General features: G+C 41.1%; 1 protein-coding gene across 13 annotated transcripts in view; it reads right to left on the bottom strand.

Annotated features, from left to right (window-relative positions):
* Positions 1-24,950, bottom strand: part of AGAP1 (ArfGAP with GTPase domain, ankyrin repeat and PH domain 1) — a 382,459-nt gene that overhangs the window by 182,131 nt on the left and 175,378 nt on the right. For 11 of the 13 annotated variants that reach the window (XM_055813061.1, XM_055813062.1, XM_055813064.1 and 8 more), the window contains 2 exons: positions 15,240-15,367; positions 3,972-4,127 (listed from right to left, as the gene is read on the bottom strand). In XM_055813061.1, coding sequence (XP_055669036.1) covers positions 3,972-4,127; positions 15,240-15,367 — 284 coding nt within the window. The remainder of the gene's footprint in view (positions 1-3,971; positions 4,128-15,239; positions 15,368-24,950) is intronic. The other 2 variants (XM_055813057.1, XM_055813059.1) reach the window with 1 other exon arrangement.

The following is a 24,950-nucleotide window of genomic DNA, read 5'->3' as shown; positions in this document are numbered from 1 at the left end:
TGTGATGTCCAGTACCACAATGGGAAGTTAATGAAAACCAGAGCGACACAAGATCCCGCTTTTCATTTTCAGCAGAAAGAGATGTTTGAAAGGCACGGAAATTAGGAGAACAATTAGGATCACTGATAGCTAAAACCCATTTTCCATATTATATGAAGGGGTGGAAGGGAGAAAAAAAATCCCCAAAACAGCTGCCTTTGGGCACAAGAGGAGGGAAGGGGAGGGAGAAAACCCATGGAGGAGGACTTCAAGTAACACCATTCTAAGCAACACATTCACCCAGCAGGGATCCCATGCTGCTTTCCCCGCTCCGCCGGGAATGGGCTCCTATCACTAGTTACTATGGTTCGGGGCAATGGAATGACGTGCCGGGGAATTAAACAAAGAATAAATGAAAGAAAGCAAAACAAGTGGGAGGGATGAAATCCAATGTTCAGGATAACTATTGTTCCTCGTCCTTCAAGACAGATTTCTGAATCTGAAAGTGCCACTTCCCAATAATACAAGGCAAAACAATGCTTCAATGGCGCAAAGCGCCCGTAAGTGACATTTTAAAGAAACTCAGTGAAGGTAGCCAAATCCTTGGGAGGGAAGTTGTCAACTTGAATGTTTCGTTTTTTTATCTGACTTTTTTTTTTTTTTTTAAAGAAAGGATCCTGCCTCTGAAAAGCAAGTTAAATATCTATGTGCTATTTTTAATTTTATTTTGAAACCATCACATCTTCCACCCCTTAAAAGTAACTGCATCTGGAAATAATACATGGCACACAGAAGGGAAATGTCTATATGAAAAATATCACCAAATGCCAAAAGTATAGAAACACGGGAATTTGTTAGGCAAATTCAATTTTAGCTGCTTGTAATCACAAAATACACAAAATTTTCAAGGGCAGAATCTTAGCAGGCTCCGCTCTTCATTGTGCGGTGAAATAGATATATTCTGATCCTTTATGCTTTTGTACCTATGACACACACAATATATCTTACACCCTAGAGAGTGGGGGTGGGTGGGGGGTGGGGGGCAGAAAGGACACTAAACCATTCTGGATCAATATTTGCTAGGACTTTTTCTGATGCCACACCTACACATTTAGTCATTCATTTAAAGCTTCATTGAAACAAACCAGAAAAAGTAAAAAATAAATAAAATTAAAACACTTGCATGAGTAGTATTATTTGACTGACTTCCCCTTTGCATTGGAAGTCATACAAAGACTTACATCAACATAAAACCTTACCCAAGTTATGTCTGTCAAGACATTTAATCAAGACAAGATTTAATCCCAGAGGGATACAGCACCCGAGTTTGGGCACAACCAGAATCCAGTGCCAGCAGTCCACAGAGCCCCAAAAGCAAGAATACTGATCTCTAATAGTAGACACTGAGACACAGAGTTCATTTCAACTTTTTAAAAAAAAGTCTTGCTTGCAATTCTGTGAAGTTGTAAGATAGGTATTATTGAATATGGGAAAGGAGATGCATCCTACCCTACAGCAGGTCACTCACTCCATATGGGGCTGGCTGGACACACCGTTATTATCGGTTCTTTGCTGAAGGGGACCTCATTTAAGATGCAAGTGCATCTTAAATCCCCACCTGCACTATACACTATTATTTAGTTGTCCCTGTTTAATACACTGCACAAAACAAAGCACATTTACCCTTCTGCTAATATTTGATCTATTTTATCACCCAAGGAGAAAGTCAGCTTGTTGCAATAAAGCTTAAACACGAACATGCTTAAAATTCTCAACCCTATTCCTACTCAAAAGCTACAATCAATTTATGAAAAATAGTATCCGTTTTCTACTTAACCCAATTTTCTTCCAACACTAAAATTATCTTCATGTAGGAAACTAAACATATTACCTATGCTAGATAACAAGGGGTAATTTGCAATTTAATAGAGATCTATTTGATTCTGTGAGTGATAAAGGCATAAGCAAGTAACAGACTAGGAAAGAAGCACAGCAAAAAACCCAGAGCTAAACACAACTAGACAGAAAATACCGGTCCTCTGTTTATTCAGCAAAATAAGTCCAGTTTATAACTTGGATGATACAGTATGAAACCTGGGTTACAGCTGGGTCACTGTTAAAATACTTCAGGACATGGATTACAGGGCAACTCATTACACAACATTCAGTATGACCAGATTTTAAAAGATTGAACTAATTCGGAAAAGTCAATATTTTTTTTTTGTTTTCCCCACAGGTCTTGTTTTCCCCCAATTTCCCCTCAGTTACTGGACATGAAGACAGTTATCAACATCCTCTCATGTTAGTAAATTTGATCCTCATTATACTGTTAATTATCACAGACCAGAGCTTCAGTGCATTTGTTTATAGCAAATGCAGCTGACAATGTTCTTCTCAAACCTTTCTCTGCAATTGTAGATGGGTATACTCTTCTCTATTCACTTACTCAAATTTACATTTATTACAGTTTAAAGCATCCCCAGTCTCCCACGTCGACAACATCCATAGAACCCTTAGAGCGTTTTATGCATCCTTCAGACTAGAAATGGTCGTCAAATGCTTTTCAGGGATGCAGTAGCATCTCGGTGCATTTCCAGAGGTGTAACTGCTGGCAGTTCCTGGGCTGACACTGACATCTAGTGGGGTTGGTAACTCCTGAGTAAGCCTCGGCAGCAGCAAGTCTTCCCACCAACAGGAGGAAAACAGCACAACTGCGATAGAGTATCAGCATCAAAACAGGATGCTTTTTATCACATCACTCACTTCTGTGCATTTTATTGTTTTGCACCTAGACACGTGCACCTAAACACAAATGTATGATTTCATTCCTTTCTAAGACCTTATTTTAAATTAAAAAAAAAACCAAAAAAAACACCCCTGTTGGGATGGACACATGAAATACAATCCCTGAGACTCCGTACTGTCACTCGGCAGCACTCCATAGCGATGACAAAACTTTCTACTTGCTAAAGGCCAAGAGATCTGGTTTTGTTTAGAGTACAAGGAAATGGTTTTACCACTTTTGTATGCAATTCCCTGGATACAACCAAGTGGTGAGCTAGTTTTGGGAAGCAAACATGACATCGCCTTTGGGACAAAAAAAAGAATACAAACTGTTTATGAAGTCGTGGCTTTCTAAACACAACTGACAAGTAGCTACAATCACCAAGGGACTGACATGCGAGCCCACAGGGATTCTGCGTTTTCTATAAAGCATGTTAAGTGTCAAAAAACTGCTTACAAAACCACAATTACGCACACAATACAATGCCAAAGCTTTCAGCAAGGCTGCTAAACTAAGGAAATCATCACTCAAGGCTTCATTATCAACTCCCAAGCTACTTATGCATAACAAAGACCTATCATATTGGACCAGTCAAGCTTTCTATTTGGTACATTTATTTTGCCTCTCAATGAAGCAAAAACCAGATGGTTTGGGAAGAGAAAGCTCATTTTAATCTCCATCATCTCTCCTAACCCTGGAAAAGTGAGTTGAGGCAGTATAGTAATAAAGGTAGCGTAGGGGATCCGCTTTGCAGTACCGAATGGCATTCCCATGGCAAACCCCGAGACCTCTCTGCGAACACAGGAGACCTCCCAAGGCAGCCCCGAGTCAGCAGCGATGCTCAGGGTAAGGGCAGGACTTGCAAGGGGAGCAGAGATCCAGCTTGCTCTTTGATTGCTGCCAACCCAGGGAATCTAGGCAGCCCTGAGAATTAAGGTCAGATAAAGGCTCCAGAATTCAACTGTGGATTCACTTCTCTCACTGCAGTTCCTAATGGGATAACTTCACTGTGTTTAGCTTCTGTTTACGTCCTCAAACAGAACTGCCCCACGGTAATTATAAGGCTGCTTCTGTTTTCAAGCGTACAGAACCATCTCAATGCTCCTGTCTGGATTAGACCAGCTCAACTCAACAGGGCTGAAGTTCAGGCCGCCACCACAGAGCACTACGCAAAACACAGCAACAGTCTCTTCCTTGGCTCACTCACCGTGAAGAGGTTGGATCGGCGCTTGGACTGTTTACGGACAGGAGTTGGTGTGTTGGCAGTGGGAGGAACATCAATCCGTAGCTCCTTCTGGCTGGTACTTGGAGTTGATGGGACAGAGGAGGAATAATCACTTAAACTCCCTCCTCCATTACTGGTCTGCAAGGATTAAAGTTAGTTTTAAACAGTGATACACTGCTTTCAAGAAATTACAATCCACAGCTGTATCTTACTTAGTCCTGATACTCAAGAACAGCAGCCTAGGCTCAGGAACACAGCGGGACTGCCCTACTGCCACTTTTCCACACATTTCTATTCCAAGCCCTTAAATATTTTCTCCACCATTATTTTTTGAAAACTTATGATAGTTCTGTTGATACCCTATTTTCACATTTCATTCTACACAACATAGTCTTAACTGGATAGAAACAGTTTTGTCTGTTTTACTAGTGTACAAGTAAGCGAAACACTGGGAAAAGTGTGCCAATTCTGGCTTTGTAGTTCAAAAACTGCTAAGTCAAATTCTGCCTCAAATCTAAGAAAAAATACCTAGCGCCACAGAACTGCGTAGCTGGACTTAATCCTAGTCTGAAGACATCAGTTCACTGAGAGCTAATCAAGCAAATGCAAATAATTCAGTATTGTGAAATGGCTGCTGCTGTGAGACAGCTCCCAACATATTTGCTGAAGCCGCTGGTACAGAGACACAAAGCTTTCAAGGGAGACATTCCAATTTATTCAGTGTAGCCCAAACTTAAGGTTATATCATAGTCTCAAAAGAAATAAAGCACTTAGCCTCTAAAATAATTAATGAATTGAGGTAACAAGTTACTAATAGCAGGAAAGTGAGGAAACCAGACAGAATGGAAAGGACCAAAAGGTGATTAAGAACAAAGGCTTGATTTTGTTTGTTTTTTTTATTATTATTGCATATAACAAAGGAATACTAAAAAAAAAAAATCATTGCAAAGGATGTGAAAGTAGTCTGGAAAGGCCAAAGGACTAGTATTTTTCCTGTCAGATACAAATATACCCTTTCAGGATATACTGTGTGTGCTGATGGGGGACTGGGGTAGGGCAAAGGTGGAAAATTCTGCACGCTGTTGACATAAAGCTCACCAGAAAAGCAGCAGTGGGTGAAGGGTCTGGGCAACAACTCACACATAACTTATGAGGGGGGAAATAAAAGCTCTGTGATACACACAAAAGGGTGAAAGAGCGTCTTTAAAGCAGCCCAGTTTCCTAAAAGAAGTGAGGAAAGAAGGTAAGAGGGTGTTTCCAGGATGCCTGAGGAGAAGGGTTCTCCCATGACACTTAACCCATTACTTGGTCTCATCTTAATTGCTGTAGGTGGGAATTCCCCAGGTTAGGTTGCTCCAAAGGAAAGGCAGGCACTCCACTGTCTGCTCTTCAGCGTTGCACCTGCACTAGTGACGGCACTTACACATGCCCAAAGCTGCCGTACAGCGGAGGCACCAGCAGCGCGATGGGACTTCTCACGCTCCGGGGAGGTCAGCGTACGGACCAGGATGTTAACTTGCAAGCAGTCAAGATTAAACCTCTGAAGGAGAACCAAGTAGGAGACAATCCTTTATATCATCCGGCTGAAGTCTCTTTTAATGATTTTAAATCCTCTTCTGATTCTTCCAGCTTTTCCAAATTGTGTCACGTCGTCCCCCCGCCCCCCCCCCCCCCCCTTTTTTTTTTAATTTAAGAAGCAAAGGATAAAAAGGAAGAGGCAAAAAACAAGCAGCTTATGTTTGGGCTAAAGGGCCAATCAATGCAGATAGAAAATCCAAGCTGAAAATCACTGTTTCTCTGTAAGTAACAACATGTTCCTCAGCTCATTCCTGTGTGACAAAATAGGACTGACAACACCGCTAATGAGCTTTTTGATGGAGAAAGTCCTCCTCTTGCCCTCTTTAAATATCTAAGCATATATAAAGGACATGAAATTTCATTTTCCCTTCATTGTGTCTACACTGGCAGTCAGGAAGTCAGAGGGAAGGGTACCGAAAGTAGCAGAGGATCTTCAGAAATTTTTTTCTAATATTCAATTACCCAGAGGAAGTAGCAAGCAAAATTTGGAGATGGCCCACGCATATAAAACAAAGATGATGAAAGAATGAGAGCTGAAATAGTAATTCTTAGTGTCCTAACACAGAATGGTAACACCAGAGAGATGAGCAGGACAATCTGGGAAGAAGTGATCTTAATTTGCCCTACATTTGCTTTCTCTTTCTCTATGGCATCATGCGGAGACACCAAGCAGCACAGCAAACATACAGGAGTAAACAGCCTGCACAAAGGCACACTGAGCCTGTGGAAGTCAGAGACTACCTCTCCAAAGCAGCACAGGAAAGACTCTTCCCTGAGAAACAGTCACGGATAAACACGTACCTAGGATGCTCAAAGTGATCACCAAAACTTTGCTGAAGTTCAAACAGCCAAAGACTTTGAAAATGAGTACTCAAACTGTTGGACATGTCAGAGATGAGGAGGGTAGTATGAAAGTCTTAAAATGTGGCTGACAAAAGGAGGTTTAGGGGGGAACATCTGGAACCTCAAAAACTGTACAATCAGCATTAGGGAAAGAGACCAAAGATGTTGGTGCCAAGGAACGGCTTTCAGACTCGAGTGGTGAAACCCTACTGTCCACTCTGCCATATCTGAACCAACCCGGGGCAGGGAAAATGAGGGAAAAGGAAACCTAAGGAAGCAACCATTAACAGGAAAGGGCACTGAACACATTTAAGATTAAAACTATGCAGCTGCAAGGCTCACCTGAGAAGAAAGGTGACAATAAGCAATGAAAATGGTGGAGAAAAGAAAGATCACAACAGGGTTATGCTTCAAAACACTTAGAAGAAGCCTCCTCTACAGAAAGGAGAGGAAAAAGGCAAGAAGGAAAGATTCTGATGTTGTAAGCTGATAACAGGATTCGAACGGCAAACTGTTGAAAATGAAAGGATACAGCTATGCTTCTGTTTGCAGTTTGATCAACTTGATAACTATGCACCACCACCTTTTTTTTTTTTAAAAAAAAACAAAACTAAAATTAACAGATTTCTACCCTAAGTGCCTATTTTCCTGGCAGACATCACAAAGGATTCCCTAAAATTTTAAAGCTTTTGCCATCCTGTAGCATCATTCTGTACTTTTTGCAATGAGGCACTGTTTTCCTGGATTTTTAAGTGATTTATTTTCCAGGAGTGAGTAACTCCTACAGGAAAACACACACATGTTGGGCATTCTAGTCCCCAGAGACAAATATTCCTATACAGGCAGCTTCTATAAGTCCTGCAGGCAATTTTTCTCTTCGCACATACTAACCCCACTAGGTTTCCAACTTTGTAAATAAAATCGAGCTGGTTTCGAAATAAGCCATATCATATCCACTGGCTGGGAAAAAACCCACCGCCCTACCTATTTCAATGAAAGACTTAGAAGTGGAAAACTTTAAGGTTACCACAAAAAAAAAGCGTAGCTACCAATACTGAACAAGCTCCAACTCCTACAAAGGCTGCTAATAATTAGCAAACATATAAAACTATACGGCTGTTCGGAAACACCTCGATATAGAGAATGGGTTTGACGAGAAAGAGCCCAGACGTGACTTCCAAGTTGTAGCCTGCACAGACAGAAGCAATGAAAAATGCAACCAGACAAGCCCTTGGAAACCATATTCTCCGTAACATCTGAACCTACGCACTGAAGGAAACAAAAAGTGGCGAGTGGTCTCTGTCAGGTTGTTTGCACCAAAGCAGAAGTCTAGGGACCTTGCCTATATTTTTTTTACATTAAGATCATAGAGAGGAGTTCCCTGCCATCGGTATGCAAGCGCTTAATAACAAGTTCACTAGCGCAAAGTACAGGATTTAGGACATGCGGCAATAACTATAATTCACAAACTTTATGTTTGTCCCAAGTGATAAAAATCAAGTCAGTGAACCTGAAGAATAATCTTCCTCACAGCACATGTAGGCCAACATGTGTCCCATATAAACCCATTTGCCGACTGTAGACAAACCGGTCAAATCTGCGGCACTCAAACCCAACCAAATAAGCACTCTAACACCCGTTGGGACATTGCACAGGATAACACTACCTTTTCAAACAAGTCTTCCCACTAAGCTGCTCTCGAGACTTGGATACACCTGAGAGAGATGTCAATATAAAGGGCCAGTGCTCTAACCAGTCATGGCAAGAGGGACAGAGTCAATCAGACGACTCTAGGTAGGGAAACTGAGTCTCAGCAGAACCGTTTACTCAGATACGTCCCTACTCTGTGTTCTCGGGTGATTGGTTTCCCCCCCTCATTAAGGCAGCACGCCCATCCTCAAATGTGCTCGGCTTCCGGATATAAACAGTACAACCCTGGTTTTCCTTCCTGCTAGGAAGGTACACCGCCTGATGGTGGTGAATGAGCTTCAGAACACTGTTACAGAAAACCCTGAAAGTCTGTCATGTTGGGGATACGTTATTTCCAGAACACACCCTGTGTGACTAGTTAACACTCCATTCACAGAAATGTATACCTTCATACAGCCTTCTGGCTTTGCTGCCACACAGACTGATGCTGTAAAAAACCTCCAAGTCCTGGCAGCAAGCACAGATTTAGCAGAATATTGTCACTACGCTGTTACCAGATAAGACCAACGAGATGAAGCTATCAACCTGGCCTAAGTTGACCAAACAGGCCCGTTCAATGCAGTTACCTCAAAGGCAGCCAGTGCCAACGAGAGCGTTAAAGCCTGTCAAGAGCTGTACACAGCATCCGCAGTTCTGTGCAGAAACAGGACCGAATCAAGTCAAATGCCACACTTTCAAAGCTCGTACACGTTTCAGATTTCCTCAGTAAACAAACCAGGGAGTAATTCTTGGCACGACAGTGACCTGTGTTAAGAAAAGGTTGGACTTACCCTTGTATTTGCAAGGGGTGTGTTCCTGACTGGCCACTTACACAGAGGTGGCAAAATATTCACCTTGTACCTTATATAAGTTGTCTGGTATTGCCGAATGATTCATAAAGCTTACATAGTATAAAAATCAGGCCAAGCGAGTAAATGAGAGCATAGGAAGAATAAAGCTGAATTTTTTCTTCTTGACAAATAAGCCAACACAAAGAGAATCAAAGTTTTTCCTGTTCTCTGGATATACCAGGACACTCTCCAGAAAAAAATACCTCGAACCACTGCTTGAGGAGAAAACGAAGGCAGCAGGTCCCAATTCTAAAACAGGCAAGAGACTGCCAGAGCTTCAGGGAGTCTGGGAACAGCTGGAATAAAGCAAGTCTGGATCAAAAGCACAGATTACATACCCTACAACAGAAAGCATTTGGTCTCTGCACCTTCTGTGCTTGGGGAAAGCATGGAAAAACATATTTCTATAGAAACACCGAAGCCTCACAGAAAACTCTTTAGTCGGGACACATTTTTCTTTGCCCACTTGTGTACGATTTTTCTCTTGCAAGTCACATTATCTCAGTCTTTCATCTGAAAACACTATAGGCAGGAGTCCAATTTATTCAAGGGATTTTGGTGATATACAGTCACACATCCAAAGACATATCAAGGAAGAAACTGTTCAGTCATCGCCTCGGCAAAAGCCAGAAATCGTTGAGTACGCTGCTGTGGAATACAAATTTGACAGCAGATATCAGACCTAAGCCCCGAAAAACAACTCTGGAGATTTCAGTAAGTCTAGCAAGACCAAAACTGTCCTGTGGTAACTGTATTATTTCCCCCTATTTAGCAATTTAACTTCAGCCTTTGGGACGTGTTAAAACTTGTCCCATCTCAGGAGCTTTTGCCTTTTTTCGCTGTAACAGCAAGGCAGAGGAAAGAGCAGATCTGTCCTATCAGACAGACCAAAGAGCCCCAAGAATGTGAAGACAACTTCTAAAGACAAACTAAGCTGGCACTCAAAAAAGTCATCTCAATGAAATCAGTAATAACATTTAATGAACTAAATGTGACAACAGGCTTCAATAATACAGCAGCAGCAACTGCCTTACAAACTGGAAAATCTAAGAGAAGATCAAGTCTGAGTCTGAAGTTTCAGAGACCTTAAAAAGGAAAAGTTTAACAACAGGCATAACAAACACTAACACAGGAATGTAACTGCTGTCCTGTGAAGATAAAGAAAGGAAGAAAAAGTACACCAGCAGATGCACTGAGTCAACACTTGAGTCCTGGAGAACGCACTTCCATATACATGTGCACTGCCTGTGAAACGATGCATGTGAACGAAGGGGGATACATACACGTACATAAAAAGCTCGTTTTAAATAAATATTAGAGCTTCCTTAGAAATAGCCCTGTAAATACAAAAGGATTATGATAGATGTTGCAATGGTATCAAATATTGTTTCCACTTTCTCTGTTTTGAAGAAAATTTTGTTTTTGAACAAAAATATTGTTTTCATTTTGCAATGACATGAAAAAGCAGAAGGAAAAGCTAGCTGAGCAATGTAGTTCTTTATTCAAGCGCGCAAAATACAACAACAGAATATTTCATCCCAAATGACCCCCACTACAAATAAGATAATTGTACCCTATACTGTTTAGTGCTTATCTATAATCAGGTCTCGTCTACAATAAAATAATGGATGATTAAGCTGACTGCACTTTGCTTTTAATAGTTTAATTTACATATTTAGACAATCATGTTGCAGTAAAAACTTTATGGAGGCATAGGGCAAGCATAAATAATGCATGTTTACAGATTTGCAGCAGGTAGCAGGGACAAAGCTCGTGAGCTAGCCATACCTGAGCTGCAGTTTAGTAAAATGTACGTTAAGCTCCATACCTTTCTTGGGTATAATGCAAATCTCCTAGGATAATGACACTGCTGACCAGTAAACACATTTCTTGGCACTGAAGTCCACACTGTATAATGATTTTGCAGGTGACTTTACATGGTAGCACTCACTACTCAGGTAGTATTTTTAAATGCAGAGCGTGGAAGGTGTGGAGTCTAAGGTCCTGCTCTGTCACAGCAGAACACACGCAGTACAGGCAGGCATGGAAACACGGTGCCATTTCAGTCCCCTCTCACAGCAGAACATAAGCAGCTGAATTCCAGGGAAGACGGCAAGTGTGAAAATAAATGCAGACTACAGATTTCGAGGAATTACAGTAACTTGTAAATATTTTTTCATTTTTTACCTTCAAAACTGTAGCCCCTCAGTAAGCTCACACTGCTGGGGACTCCTAGCTGGAATCTTCACATCATCACTTGGTCTGAAGAAGGGCCCAAAGTCCTTCACACAAACAGCAACTACAGGTGTCGTGCCATGGGATTTTCAGATGTTTTTACAGCAGTGTAAACTTAAGAACAGGCACAGCTCCAGGTGACTGCTCAACAGGTTATCCAGTACAGGGCTGCTTCCCATGGATTTCTGATGCATCTTGAGCTCAGATGGAATGCACTGGGGACCAGAGGTGGGACTCACCTGAGCAGCCTCATGGTTTTTGGAACAAGATGGTCACCACTTTCAGGGTCTGGGTAGAGAAAAGAGCCCTTTGGAACTGCTGGATGTTGGCACTGCTCTTGTAGGTTAATCTCTTAAAAACACATTCCTGGTATGTCAGGTGTAAAGGACAAGCAACTCCTTCAGTACAGGAATGAGTTCAGGGGGAAGGAATGCCTATGTGGTTTTGTGATGTAAGGGGAACTCATCCTATACTGAAATAAGATTTAGCATGGTCTACAAGCATATCATGCCTAGAAAGACTGGCAAGGGGCGGGGGTGTGAGAGGACTGAAAGGTGGGATAGAGATGGGGAGGACACTAGATACAGAAGTCTGTATCGCCTGGTATGCATTTCTTGTTGATGGCCAAAGTAAAAAGACCTTTCCCAAGACGCCCTGTGGCTGGTAAGAGGCCTTCAGTACACTAAACAACACTTCTTGCTCTCAAAACAGCTCAGTCTACCCCTTGTAGAGCTCAGAAAAAAACAGAAGGTGAACTGCTGACTGAAATACTTCTCAATGCATCAGACAGATTAATTGTTTCCTAGCAGAATATAAGCAGTATTATACCATCCTTCTTGTTGACAGAGTATACAATAGCTCTGTCCATCACGCATCATGAATGATACCCTCGGATTTTAATAATAAAATTCTTTGCACGCATTCTGGGCTGCCCTGAAAGCCAACGTATGTATGTGAAGCACTTGCACCAAGGATTATTGACTCTGGCTATCAAAGGTTTCCACCCTCACCTTCACTGACATACATGCATTGTAAACAAGAAGTCAGAGAAGCAAAAAGCAATAGCACCTGCTGCAAACGCAAGTGGGTTCTGTCACTGGAACAGGCAGCATCTCATGCTGTGAAACAGGCCTCTAGAAATACAGGAAGTGCGTAAGCATAGATGTATCTGAGAGCATTTTCTGGAAGATGTGACCCGGGCGATCACCACCTCGGACTGCTGGACGTGAGTATCGATATGCATCCAAACACACCAACAAGTCTTTCACCACTCGAAAACTGAAACTACTGGGTAGAGAAGCCCTTGTTGGTATTAAGCCTTAGAATTTCCCCCAAGGCATGCTAAAGACTAGACTGGGTAAGGTGACACTTATTTCTTCTTTTCTCTCAAGCCTAAGCTCTTGACTGCAATGTCATCCGGACAGTTTGCAGGAGTTAAGATCGCCAGAGTGATCCAACCAGAGAAGGAACAATATCTGACTTTATCTGAAGTGATCCGCGTAACCACTGCTTCTGAAGGCCTTCACTCCCGTGGAGAATGCAAGTGGCAGGGCACTGTAATGATAACATTTTTGATTCATGGAGGAAATCTTCAGTGAAACATCATTACGTCAAAAGAGATGTTCTAAAGGGCAAGACACCAGCCAGTCTTCCAGCCAAGATCAGAGATGGTAAATCTTCCCCCAGATCATCTTAAACCTGGAATTGCAGTTGCAAAGTTCTTTTAAGTCTAGGATAAGGATTCAGCTTCCTTTCCTTAAACAAGGTCATACTGCCTTTAAGTGTAGCACAAAGGGGTTGAGACATGAAACAGATTTATGGCCTATACTTTTAGACATGACATCAGTCTCGGAAGACAAACTTCTTTGACTGGTGTTGCAATTGCCCCTTTAGATAATTATGCCAGCTGGTAAAGGCAGTAAAGAACATTATTTCATTTTTATTGAAACAGATTGTAAGGATCCTTATCACAAAAGCTACTTTGTCTTGATTTTCCCAAACAGTCTTTATCACTGGCAAGAACTTTGCTGCATAGGTGAAGTACTTGTCTAGAATTTGCTATTTGCTGTTGGCTTCCAAATGAGACTTGGGTAGGAAACCAGTGAGAGCCTAGATATTTGATGTTCTTCATCAAACCTGATTCATTAACAAGAAGAGTGACCGCAACTGCTCTAAGACAATGCAGAGCATTGAGATGCAGGCGGCTAAGACTGGGTTGCACAAAGCATCATCTATCCTCCTTAGAAAGTCTTGGAAAACCATAATAATAAACTAGGACATTCTCGGATCCAAGAGTAAGGTCAGTACTGGAAACGGTGCCACGCGTTGCCCGCATTTCTGTGACAGCATGTTTCCTCTTTCACCACTGAATAGGGTGGGTCTCAGCTAGTCCCTGCAGGCAGCATAATTCTTCTCGGTCTAGAAGTACGAACAGACACAAGTACCCAGAGGAAATTGTTTGGAAGAAAAGCATTTCACACAGAGGGTTAGTTCAAGCACTTGAGCAGTGGACTGGTCAGAAAGAGAGCGGCTGAGGGAACAGTCCATGTCACATACAACAAGAAAGGGGAGAACCTCTTCCATATGAGGAACTTGTACTTCACCAGAAGGTACCAGGGTTCTTCAAAAGAGCCATGTACCCTAACACCTGCTTTAGAAAGGGGGGCCTGAACGTGAGTATTTTCTTTTGGCATAATCAGCAGAAGTGAGAGTCACAGTCTGAGGTTGGTATCTGGGTTCAGCTCAGGGCAGAACATCTCAGAGCAAAGAATTCCAAGACCAAACCAGCATATGCATCTTTAAAGGTAACCCAATGGCAGAAGTTTCCACCAAGTGGCTGGTCTCCTGTGCCCAAGACCACAGATAAACCAGAGACCTTACCCTGTGGAATAAACCTCAAGAGTGTTTTCAGAAGACAGTAACACCTCAAATTAAAAACAAAGTGGAAAAAAAGGGGACAAAAAAAATACAAGACAACAAAAGCTTTTCCCCAAAGATAGAAAACTTCTTCACTCTACTGCTTTTTGCCAGAAAGCAGACACTCTCAGTGTGGCAGAAAGGTCCATAGATAAAACAAAACCTCACATGGGTGGCTCAAGACTGCAACATCACTTTAGAAGACATTATTGGCATATTATTGACTGGAACACATGCCAGGAGACCTGGTGGATACCTAACATTTCAGACTGCTATAGGACACGGGGCCACAGCTCTGGCCACAGACGGTAAGGGTCAAAATGACGGTGGCCCTATACATCCATCTGCCGAGAGCAGCGCGGGAACACAATCTGCCTGGCTGCAAAGGTCTTGGGTCTGAATGACAGGGCTTACGGACATCCTAACTGAGAACGTCCACAGAGACAGTCACGTTGAGGAAGGGGGCACATAGGAGAGTGTATTACCATATGTGGGTAAAAACTGTGCAAGTTAGAAAATTTTGGTATTAACCGTATGTTTCCAAAAAGATCCTCAAGGCCACCACTTTCCTGCCATACATTAAAGGTAGCGTTTTGTTCTGGTTTTACACATAGTATCTACAAGCCAATAGCAACGTATGTATCGCTATGTCATTAAAGGGGAATCATTTCAACTGAGCATAACTGAGACAGGCAATTACAGCTGTGCACAGTGCTCACAAATGTAAAATTCCAGCACGCTAACCACTGAGATACACCAGCTATTATCGCTCAGCACACAACTGAATGAGAACAATAAGCAAAAACATAGTGAGGTAATTTTAAAACACAGTACAGCAAATCCTGCTATCGTAACAATGGGCCTACTCAGAACAGCAGGTTGCTGGGCATAAATCAGGACCATCAAAGATGGCTTTAAAGCCAAACTATTTTACTGCAGCAGCTTCTTGAAACAAAGTCAAGCCAATTAAAAAAAAATATTGCTTCAAGCTACAGATCACCAATACCTTTCAAAAAAAAAAAGACAACCACAAAGCAACTACGTATCAAGCAGTAAAAAAAGCACTGGCATTAAATACATTAGATGAAAAGCAAGCTATCAGCTCCTTTTTCAAGCAAGCATTCATCATAGTCTGTACCTGGCTGATATGTACGGCAGAAACCTGGGCAGAACACACAGAGGAGTGGCTTGGAGAGTTTGGTAGGGATTTGCAGGGTCCAATTGAGAGCTGCTGCTTCTTCCTAGTTGCAACGATCTTCTGAGCAACTAAAGAAAAACAAAACATACAGGTGGGTAAGCTATAGCACATACTGGAAAACATGGCATGTCAAAAATATATAGAATGCGTAATACACAAGACACGGTGTTCCGTTGCCAAAGCCTGCTCCAAAAATTCATTGTAACACATCCAATTCAGATGACAGATGGTGTTTTTCCACAACATGCTCCATGTGAGAGACTGACTCTGTTCTGCACATGGATGAAATTGCCCCAGTACTCTCGCTCTACCAGGTGAGCTCCAGAGAACCAGCAACCTTCAATCCGAAGGGGAAAAGGTAGGTGTACAAGTTACAGAAAGCAATACCAGGAATGCTCCAAGTCCACTAGGAGCTTGTAACACCACACTAGTAAAGCTTATGGTAATTACGCATTTTCCATTCTTCTTTGGGATGTTCTTCCTGCAGACAGAAGATAAGTATAAACAACACTTGACTACCAACCTAGTTCAAGTGCATCTCAGTGCTGTTTACTGATACAGCCCTGGAAGGTGTCCTACATCACAGAATGCCGGTTCACTAGGAAAGCTATCACTCACTCCCAGTCCAAGCAGGTTTGGTTTACAAGGCGGTGTGCACTCTCTGCTGCTGAGGAATTAGGCGGACTTTTCTTAATTACCAGACGCTGCATTAGGACAATCAGTTTTGGCAATCACAAATTTAAAGTATTTGAAACAAACAAAGTAATGAAACTGATAAAGGGTCCCCGACACAGAGTACCTGGATTTGTGTTGCCACACATCACCGTCCGTTCAAATTCATTACGGAAAGAAGCTGTATCACAACTTCTAGTTTTAACTTTTACTACTTAGCAGCACTAGTACAGCCAGAAAAATGCTGAATTTATTTTGCCATTTACTAAGGAATCTTCTTCGACAAGTAAAGGAAAAGGATACAGGGATCAGAGTCACTAACATCTCTATATACAGATTAGCAGACTCAAACAAAAAATGGAAAAAGATCTGATACGACATGCAGCAACTTCCACACATGTCCCTAATTTTTCAGTTTTAAAGGAGTCACACTATTTCAGTAATTTCTTCGATACACTTGCATTTCAGTTCAATCTGCCATTCAGCTAAGGCCTTTGGAAAGAGTTCTTTTTAGCTCACAAATACTTAAAAATAAAATCCTTAATGCTGTATTTGTTGCCTACCTTTTAGGTCACAAATTAAGAAGTAATCAAAATTTCAGTCTTCAGAAACAGAAACCAGTGTCATGGCTAACCAAAAGCAGTACTAAAATTTTTTTAAAAAGCACTACTTGTGAAATTTATCTTCCTTGCATGCAGCAATCTCCACCAAGTGAAGCACTTCATGAACATAGTCACTGGCATGGTCTCCAAGACCAGTCAATCAGGCAGAACAGCAACAACTATTGGCATCTACTTAAAAAGCCGTCGCACAGAAACTGGCCGTAATTAAACCAACAGCATTCCATCTGTCTTGTTCAGAAAATACAAAAAGATATTTTATGTAAATTCCAAGATTTTTTCCCTCAATACATTATAACGCAGGCAGAGATATTGTTTAGCAGTGTAAGCATACAATTTCTTCTCAAATGAATGCAATTTTAATAACAAACTGGTCTGTGGCTTATGTTTTTCATGTAAATGAATGATGGCATAACCATGATTTAGTGAGAATACACTGTATAAAAAATGGCTTATATATATGAAGCAGCAGCTTCATTAGTTACATCCCACCTCCAATAGGCCTCTTATCATCCTGAAAGGATGATATCAATTAATTTATCTTTCCCTGGCATATTGATCATAACCTTCATCAGCTAATCATGTTTAAATTACAGAGGAATATCGTAGCACTCTGTCATTTCAGAGCCATTGGTTTATTGATCTGGAGCCTGGAAAGCCATACATTAAAATATTTTAAAACACATTAGTGAATACAGAGAGCAAACCGAAGGTCAGATTTTAACATATGCACATGGATTTGTCTTCATCATGTGTGGTAAAGACCTAAATTAAGACCAAAACTGAATTAAAACCACACATGAATGAAAACTACTTTCTCAGCGAAAGCTCCACTCTCACATGAGAGAGGTAATTAGTCAAAGAAAATATTTACCTCTTTCCTTCAACCTGAATATAGGTGTGTTTGTGCCATCACATTAACACAAACAATACCGTCTTGCCAAATTATCATTCTCGGAAGGCGAAGGAAAAAACTAGAAAAAAACCCAGGATAGTCTGAATTCACCTATTCAAACCCACAACCTGAACGCTAGCCAAGTTCTACGAAAGCAGACACTAAAAGAATAAATACATTTTAAAAAGCAAAAAAGCCCACAACTTGTTACTCTAGAAATGTGAAGAATAATCCACAAAGCAGCTGGAAACTAAACCTTACACAGAGCAGCATGAAGGGTAATTTATCCTGTGCGCCGTATAAATGGTAAAATTGCAGCAGAAGACCTAAAGTTGCCTACTTAAAATTGTGCTACAAATTCTAGACAAGACCATTCTTAGCCTCAAATTTCTTAGCTCTTCCCTCCGTTAGAAAAATGATGTGCCCCCTAATGAAAATCCCCTTCTGAGCTGCCAAACCTTCCTAATTCCCCCTCCATTTCGGCAACCAGACTAATATCCCCCGCCAGAGCACGGTTCCTCCTGCCTCTCCCCTCTCTTCATTAGGCAACCCGCTCTCCTTTGAGACACCAAACAGTTTTTGCTTCTTTCATTGCAGTCGTGTAGCTGCCACTCCATAATTAGATTGCATTCAATATTCAAGTGCTCAGGGCTACTTGCCCTTGGATATGATGGTGATACGAGCTTCAGAAGTACCTAAAGGAGTACCCTGACCCTTCAAAGTTTGCAACATATGAAAGACATGACTGATCATCTGTGGGGCAATCGCTGGACTGTCAAAAGACCTACTGTGCTTTTTCTACAGCTACCTTGAGAGAAGAGATGAAACCTAAATCTTGCCCATCAGAAGTCAATAAAAGGGGTTCAGCACATATCTCCTCAGCAGTGCTGCTGCAAATTCACATTTTCTACATCTTCTATTCCAGAGAAGAAAGCCCTGAAATACACAAAACTTAAAATGCCTAGCACTGAAAACCCCACAGATCTGCCAACTCCTGCTGCTGACATCTTCAGACACAGTAGTTAGTGAGGAAAAAAACCCACAGTTAAATGGTTGTGTAGCAAGAGAGAAATACACCATAATTATAAGAACTAACACCAGATCCAGAGAACAGCCACACTATATTGCTTGTTCAGCCTGCAACCCATTTCTGTTATTGTATCTTTGTTAGGACTCAAAGTGATCACTCATTAGCAGCTTAGTGGTGGTAGGAAAAATCCTTCAACCAACGCATTTTGTTTCCACAACTATCTACAAGTTCACACTGGATTTACAATCAACTTTGTCAGTGCATCAAAATATTCAAAATTATGGTTTGTTTTGCTTTTGTTTTGTTTTGTTTTTTTGGTTGGGGGGTGGGTGGGGTTGGTTTTGGGTTTTTTTGTTGTTGTTGTTGGGGTTTTTTTGTCCAGAAGGCAGTACCACAACCATAACACTTTAGGCAGCCTAGTGGCTAGGTAGGATCTTCACTGAAAAATATACAGCAATAAATACAGGAACTCCTGAGATAAGCTGCAGCCATATGCAAACATTTTTCTGCTGTTAATGAAAGCCAGCTAGTGTACTTCATTAACCAATTTAAGGCTACTCTGAGTTAAAACCTTCAGATTAATACTGAAGCACCTATAATTGAAATGTCAGTACAGAGAAAGCTGCACAATTAAAACAAACGTTGTTCTATAAAGTGAAGAGAGAATGCAAGAAAGCAGAGTATTTTTGCCCCAGAGCTTTCAGGTTCCATCTCATCCCAAAGATGATTCAGTGATTCTGAACTTAATCTAAATATACTTGCTAAAATATGTTTCTGAAACAGATGAACACCGACTTAATCTGTGGCAGATACAAGAAATAATCAGGATAGTGACAAGCATTTCAACTATTTTTAAAAACCAACTGCATTCTCTCTACTTAGATACTCAATTCAGGTATCAATTTCAGAGAGTTTGTTTTATTGTAAGCCATCTATCTGTAGTATGAAAAGCGAAATGAAATTTATTTGCAAAGTCACAAACTCTTCTGCAAATAAACAGGGAGACGCCAAGGATATTTAGAGTTATAAACCAGGAGAACTGATACCTAGCAAATGCTCGGTCTTTGAAGACTGACACTTATTTCTTATATATTTAAACTTAATTTCACAAGCCAGAATGACTAGAAGTTATATTTTGCTTTAAGGCCTTGTTAATTAGAAGCATGTGAAATTCCTGGTCTGCAAGATGAATAAAACGTCCCAAGTTTGGAGAAAAAGCTCTTGACTTGAATGCCTCTTCTTCCATGCCTGACCTAGCTCACCAAAACAAAATTAACCTTCCCACCCCCTGCCACTTTCATCTCAAATGCTACTTTTTGTTAGTCAAACCACTCATTCGTAAGCAGCCCCTGCTAACTTCTCACCGGATCGTTTCGGGGAAGGACCGTACCACTAAGCAAGAAAGCACGGTGGTCCGGCAGTCTGAGCTGAAAAGCAATGTTTCCGCACTCCAGCTCAGCAGACCTGCAGGCAAACCACCGCCGTTTCCATTTGCACAAGGGAAAAATTTACCCATCTGCTAATTTTTGCCAAACAGAGCTCTCCTATTCTGCTCCAGACAGCGTGGGGCTGACGATCAAGAGGACTAAATTCACTCGTGGGAGGAATAGCAGGTCACCTCCTCTCCCCGAAACCCAGAGCTGCACCTCCATAATGAACCGACTCCTCTTTGTGCTCCATTTCGGAGCTAATCACCATTAGAAATACTGTTGCCAGAGTAACTGCTCTGACAGAGTTGTCTTTCCTTGGTTCAAAGGGTTGTTCACATGTCAACTTCTTGTGCAGTGTGAGGCTGCTTTGGCAGGGGCAGCCGGGTCTCTAAAATCTCATTAGCACAGCTTCATTCAAGTGTAAGGACAATAAAGGCAGAGACAGACCTGGGGGGAAAATGCTCCTTACAAGAAGTTCAAGACACAAGGTAAGAAAGACTGTCTCATCTAGCTCCACACCTCTTAAAACCGAAAACACAAAGGTACCTCTGCATCCCACAATAGATGCTCTTAGGGAAACCTCACCTAGCCCCAGACTTGATCTCTTCCAAGATTTAAGATGGGTCCTGGAAAATGTCCAGAGGTATCAACAACCTGATCACTGCTCTTTCCCAAAAGGCAGGGAATAGCATCACTGCTGCGCCCTTTACGTTGTTTTTTACCAAGGAACGCTTCAAGTAATAAAAGGGAAGACTCCAGGCACACAACACCTGTAACATCTGGTGATATTTCTCTTCTCAGTTACCACCAGTCCAAAAGCATTGCATATTTAGGAGATGCAAATGGTCTTACCGAATTACCACTAATTTAAATCAAAATTGGTTTCTCATAAAAACATGTGTAAGACCATTTATCTCTATCTCCACTGTGTGTCCAAGTACGAGTAAACGTCAGGTTCGGTTAAAACCTGCCACTTTGTGTGCAAAAGATGCGAATGCAAGAACCATGCAGTAAATTTTCTTCCACTTATTGACAGACAGAAAATAGCTTTCAGCCAAAGTTGGAATACTCATGGCTGGCTGAAAAATAACAAGGGATAAACGCTCATGAATATCTATTTTAACCGCTGGGCAAAAAAAGCCCCAAACCTAAAAGTTTACACAAAGATAACCTTTCATCTTAATACAACACTCCCCCCATACTCACAGATCACTTTGAATGACAAACTACGTTGTATTGTTGTGGAAAGTCTCTGTTCAACTCACATCACCCATTAGCAATCTGTAAAAGGTGAAGAAATAGTTTTCAATGAAACCCAAGTGCTCTGCCTAACACGAGCCAGATCCCTGAAAAGGAATGTTGGCCTTTTGAAATGCTATGCCAAAATTTTATTTTCCTCCCCCCCCTCAAAAAAAAAACCTTGCAGGTTGGAGTAACATTTATGGCAGCTACTGATTCGATGCTTTCACGGGCCATCAAAAGATCTCTGCGTACAAAAAGCATGTAATATTAACCTCGCTGCAACTGGTACTAAACAAGATGCTTGATAAAATGATGATTTATAAGGAAGGCTGCACAATATATGCACTGTACTTCACCTCTGAAACGGGCACGTTCTCACTGTAAAGTCAAAGGCCACAGTGATATTTTTAGGTAGGAGGCAATTAACGTTTCATCATGAGGCTTACTTAAGAAATCCGATTCGCCCTTTAAATGAAAAAAATTGTGGGAAGTTAAGATATATAGCAGCTTACATATTTACGGCAGCTGCGTTTTAGCATAATATTCCATGTTTACTATAAGTGTTCAATAAAAATAAATTTATTCCACAATTACATATTACAGGCAAAGCAGTAATAACTACAAGAGCAAGCACTAACCACAAATGCTTTTGAATGGGAAACATTAACTTAAGTATCCACTATTAAGGCCATTGTGCTTGTTATTTTAAATTCAATTCATTTTTTAGGCTAAACAACCTTTATACTTCTCTGTTTAAAAGGAGATCTTGGCATACCATGTGGCAGCTGTAATACAGAAACAAGTACTGGGCACCTGTAGGCTTTGGGCTTGGATGTAGCAATTTCTGAGGCCGGGGGAAGCCAGTATGTATTTGCACATGTCCTAAATGTGTTGCCAGTACAAATTCACTATTTTCCATTACTAGACTAAAACAACAAAAAAAAAAACTCACCCCAAAAAACAAACAAAAAAAAATTACAAATGCGTTAAGGGGAACTTCTTGGCCTGTTTGTAGGCCAGCTCACCATTGCAGGGCACAAGAGGATCCAGGCGTCTGCACGCAGCACAGAAGCGTAATTGCAGTACTGCTCTGTATCACAACGTGCACCTCCCTGTCTTGCTGAGGGGACACTCCTGCCAAGGGAACCCTCCACTACATGTCAATATATTTAAAAAAAACCAAACAAACCATCTTTAAGTCTCATCCTCAGAACTCTTTTCCGTTTCAGTTCTTCCCAACGATTAAGCTGTTCCACGCAACATCATTAGTAGTCAATTTTGCACTGTATTCCTGTGTGCAAGAACATCATCTATAAAGCCAATGCAAGCAGTCCACAACATAGTTTGTAGTTGCACGAGATGCCACTTCTAGCAGGAAAATTAGCTTCAGAACCTTTTAATCCAGGTCCTTTCAGTGATCCAGCAATCAGCTGGTATGAGCACAACATAAGGCCAGAAATTTCTTCAGCTATTTTTCCCCGCAGAAACAGTGTGCTGTAGAGCCATACCTGCAGAGGTGAGTTACCCTGCCCTGAACACAAATCCACTGAACGCTCTAACAGACTAGAGCGGTCCTTGCCAGGATAACTGCTATTTTGCTTTACAGCACGACCAACAAGGGAGGGAAAATGGAAGTGTGCAGGTACTTACCTCTGACCCTGCACAGCAAGAAGAGGCAAACCATCTGATCAAAAAATAATAGTATCTAATAGCGCCAGTTACCGGAAGCATTAGGAACTTTTACAGGACAAAGTGCTTAGTTAACAAATCTTTACTATTTAAAACAAGTTAATTACACACATACACGAAACCTGCGTTTTTACTACTTGACTAAAGCACACTTTACTTTGAAGTGCTGGTTAGCCATATAAACCAGACAGCTTTCACTCTTGCATTATTTCCCTGTACTTGCATTATTTGCCTGTGCTTCTCAAGCGCCTATACAGCCTAGGAAAAGAAGCATCTCAAGGCAGCCTTCTGGTTACCAAGGAAGGTATTTCAGATGAGATGTGCCTCTTTCCCAGTGCGAATAAGGTAAGCAGGTACCCTGTTTAAACCACTGTACTCATTTTCAGTCCTATTAATCTATTCTGCTATGTGAAACTACCTGCTTTGGCAGGTTCCAAAGGGTCAAAACATTAAAACGGGTTTCAAGAAAGACAAACTACAGGAGACATGGTATTAAACAATGCCAGTGCCAAAGCAAATGCAACAATTTCAGCTGGCAAGTCAAAAGGTAAAGGGGCCATTAAAACAGCTGGACAAGAACAGAGGCATCTCCACCACAATTTCACACTGTGGAAAGACAAGCAGCAAATATTCCTGCCTTCCCTACCCAAACCTGTACTGCTGCCAATGACAGCGTAATTTCTCCCTGCAGCCTGTACCTACACTCTCAGGACATGGAAGAAACATGAAAAACCCTGAGCTTCCAGAGGTTTATTTCTGAAGACTCAGTAACTCTCCGCTTCCCTCACTTCTCTCACTGTTAAATACTGAATTTGTGCATCGCTTTTGAAATCACAGTAACACTGGATACTGTTTTCCAAAACCTTTAAAAAGATGTGTTAACTTGGTAATGCTAAATAAAGCCACTTGGTTTCCTAAGCTGGAGAGAAGCTTACACTCTTACACTATGCAGGTAAATTTATGCAAATAAATTAATCTTTCAGACGTACTGCTATATGTCTGTTGTCACAAGTTTCTAATAAGAAGCAAAATCCTTCACTAGCTGTAAGTGAATACCATACACTGACAGAGAAGACTGCCTTCTCCAATTAACACGATATCTTCCTCGTGGTATCTATTTTAATATAAAGCTATAAAGTAGACAGGAGCTTATTTAAGATTAATCCACTAAGAGCTTCAAAGTTGCTCCCAAAATAGGAAGACAAATTTTAATATAGGATCCAATTCTTACCTGAATTCCCTTTATCTCATTATATTAAAACAAATTTATCTTCATTTATGTCTCCATTACCTTGTAGGGCTGTTAATTTGCTTGAAACGAAGCTATTAGGTGATTGCTCCTATGACTTGAGGGATTTAAATGCCGTCTGTAATAAACAGTTACCTTCAGGATGGAACAAAGTCAAGGCTACTCACGTTAATTGTGAAACGAAAAAAAGATTGCCAGAACAGCCAAGTACACAGCTATGAAGCTAGAAACACAACTTCTGCAAAACATGAACAAAGCAGGGTAAGTAATACCGTATACTTTGCTGACCTGTATTAACTTCACCTTCTCTAAGGTGGGATGGTTAAAACTTCAAGCTATAGACGATGGTTTGATACACCCATCGACATTCTTCTGGGAACGATGGGCTAACACACTGCCCAGCAGCAAGCCTACTTGTAGCGGAGCAGGCTCTTCAAAGCAAGTTCAAGCTCACCCTGGCTGTAGTTAACTAGCAGAAGAAACGTATACACTGAACATCAGGTACATTACAAGGAAAAAAGTTGGCAGATTTATTATAGCTGGTTTATACTTTTAAGAACCATTAGGCTATGTCATAATACAAGTAAATAGGAAATGCACATATGAACACACAAATTTTATACTGAAAAACACTCTTCCACAATCACCGCGCTGAATAATCAAGTTCAGATACAAGGGGTTAGTTCATGTTCATGTTTCTAAAAGAATTGAATACAATTCTCCTTAAAATAAATTTAAAACCACACCTTACTGGCACCTTTGGGTTTGTGCGATGCCTTCATCGAATTATGCATTTCAGCTCTGGCTCTCAGAAATAACAACTG

The sequence above is a fragment of the Falco peregrinus genome, chromosome 8 (assembly GCF_023634155.1).
Source record: "Falco peregrinus isolate bFalPer1 chromosome 8, bFalPer1.pri, whole genome shotgun sequence".
Taxonomy (NCBI): domain Eukaryota; kingdom Metazoa; phylum Chordata; class Aves; order Falconiformes; family Falconidae; genus Falco; species Falco peregrinus.
The sequence above is the reverse complement of the archived record's forward strand: the minus strand, read 5'-3'. Positions and strand labels throughout refer to the sequence as shown.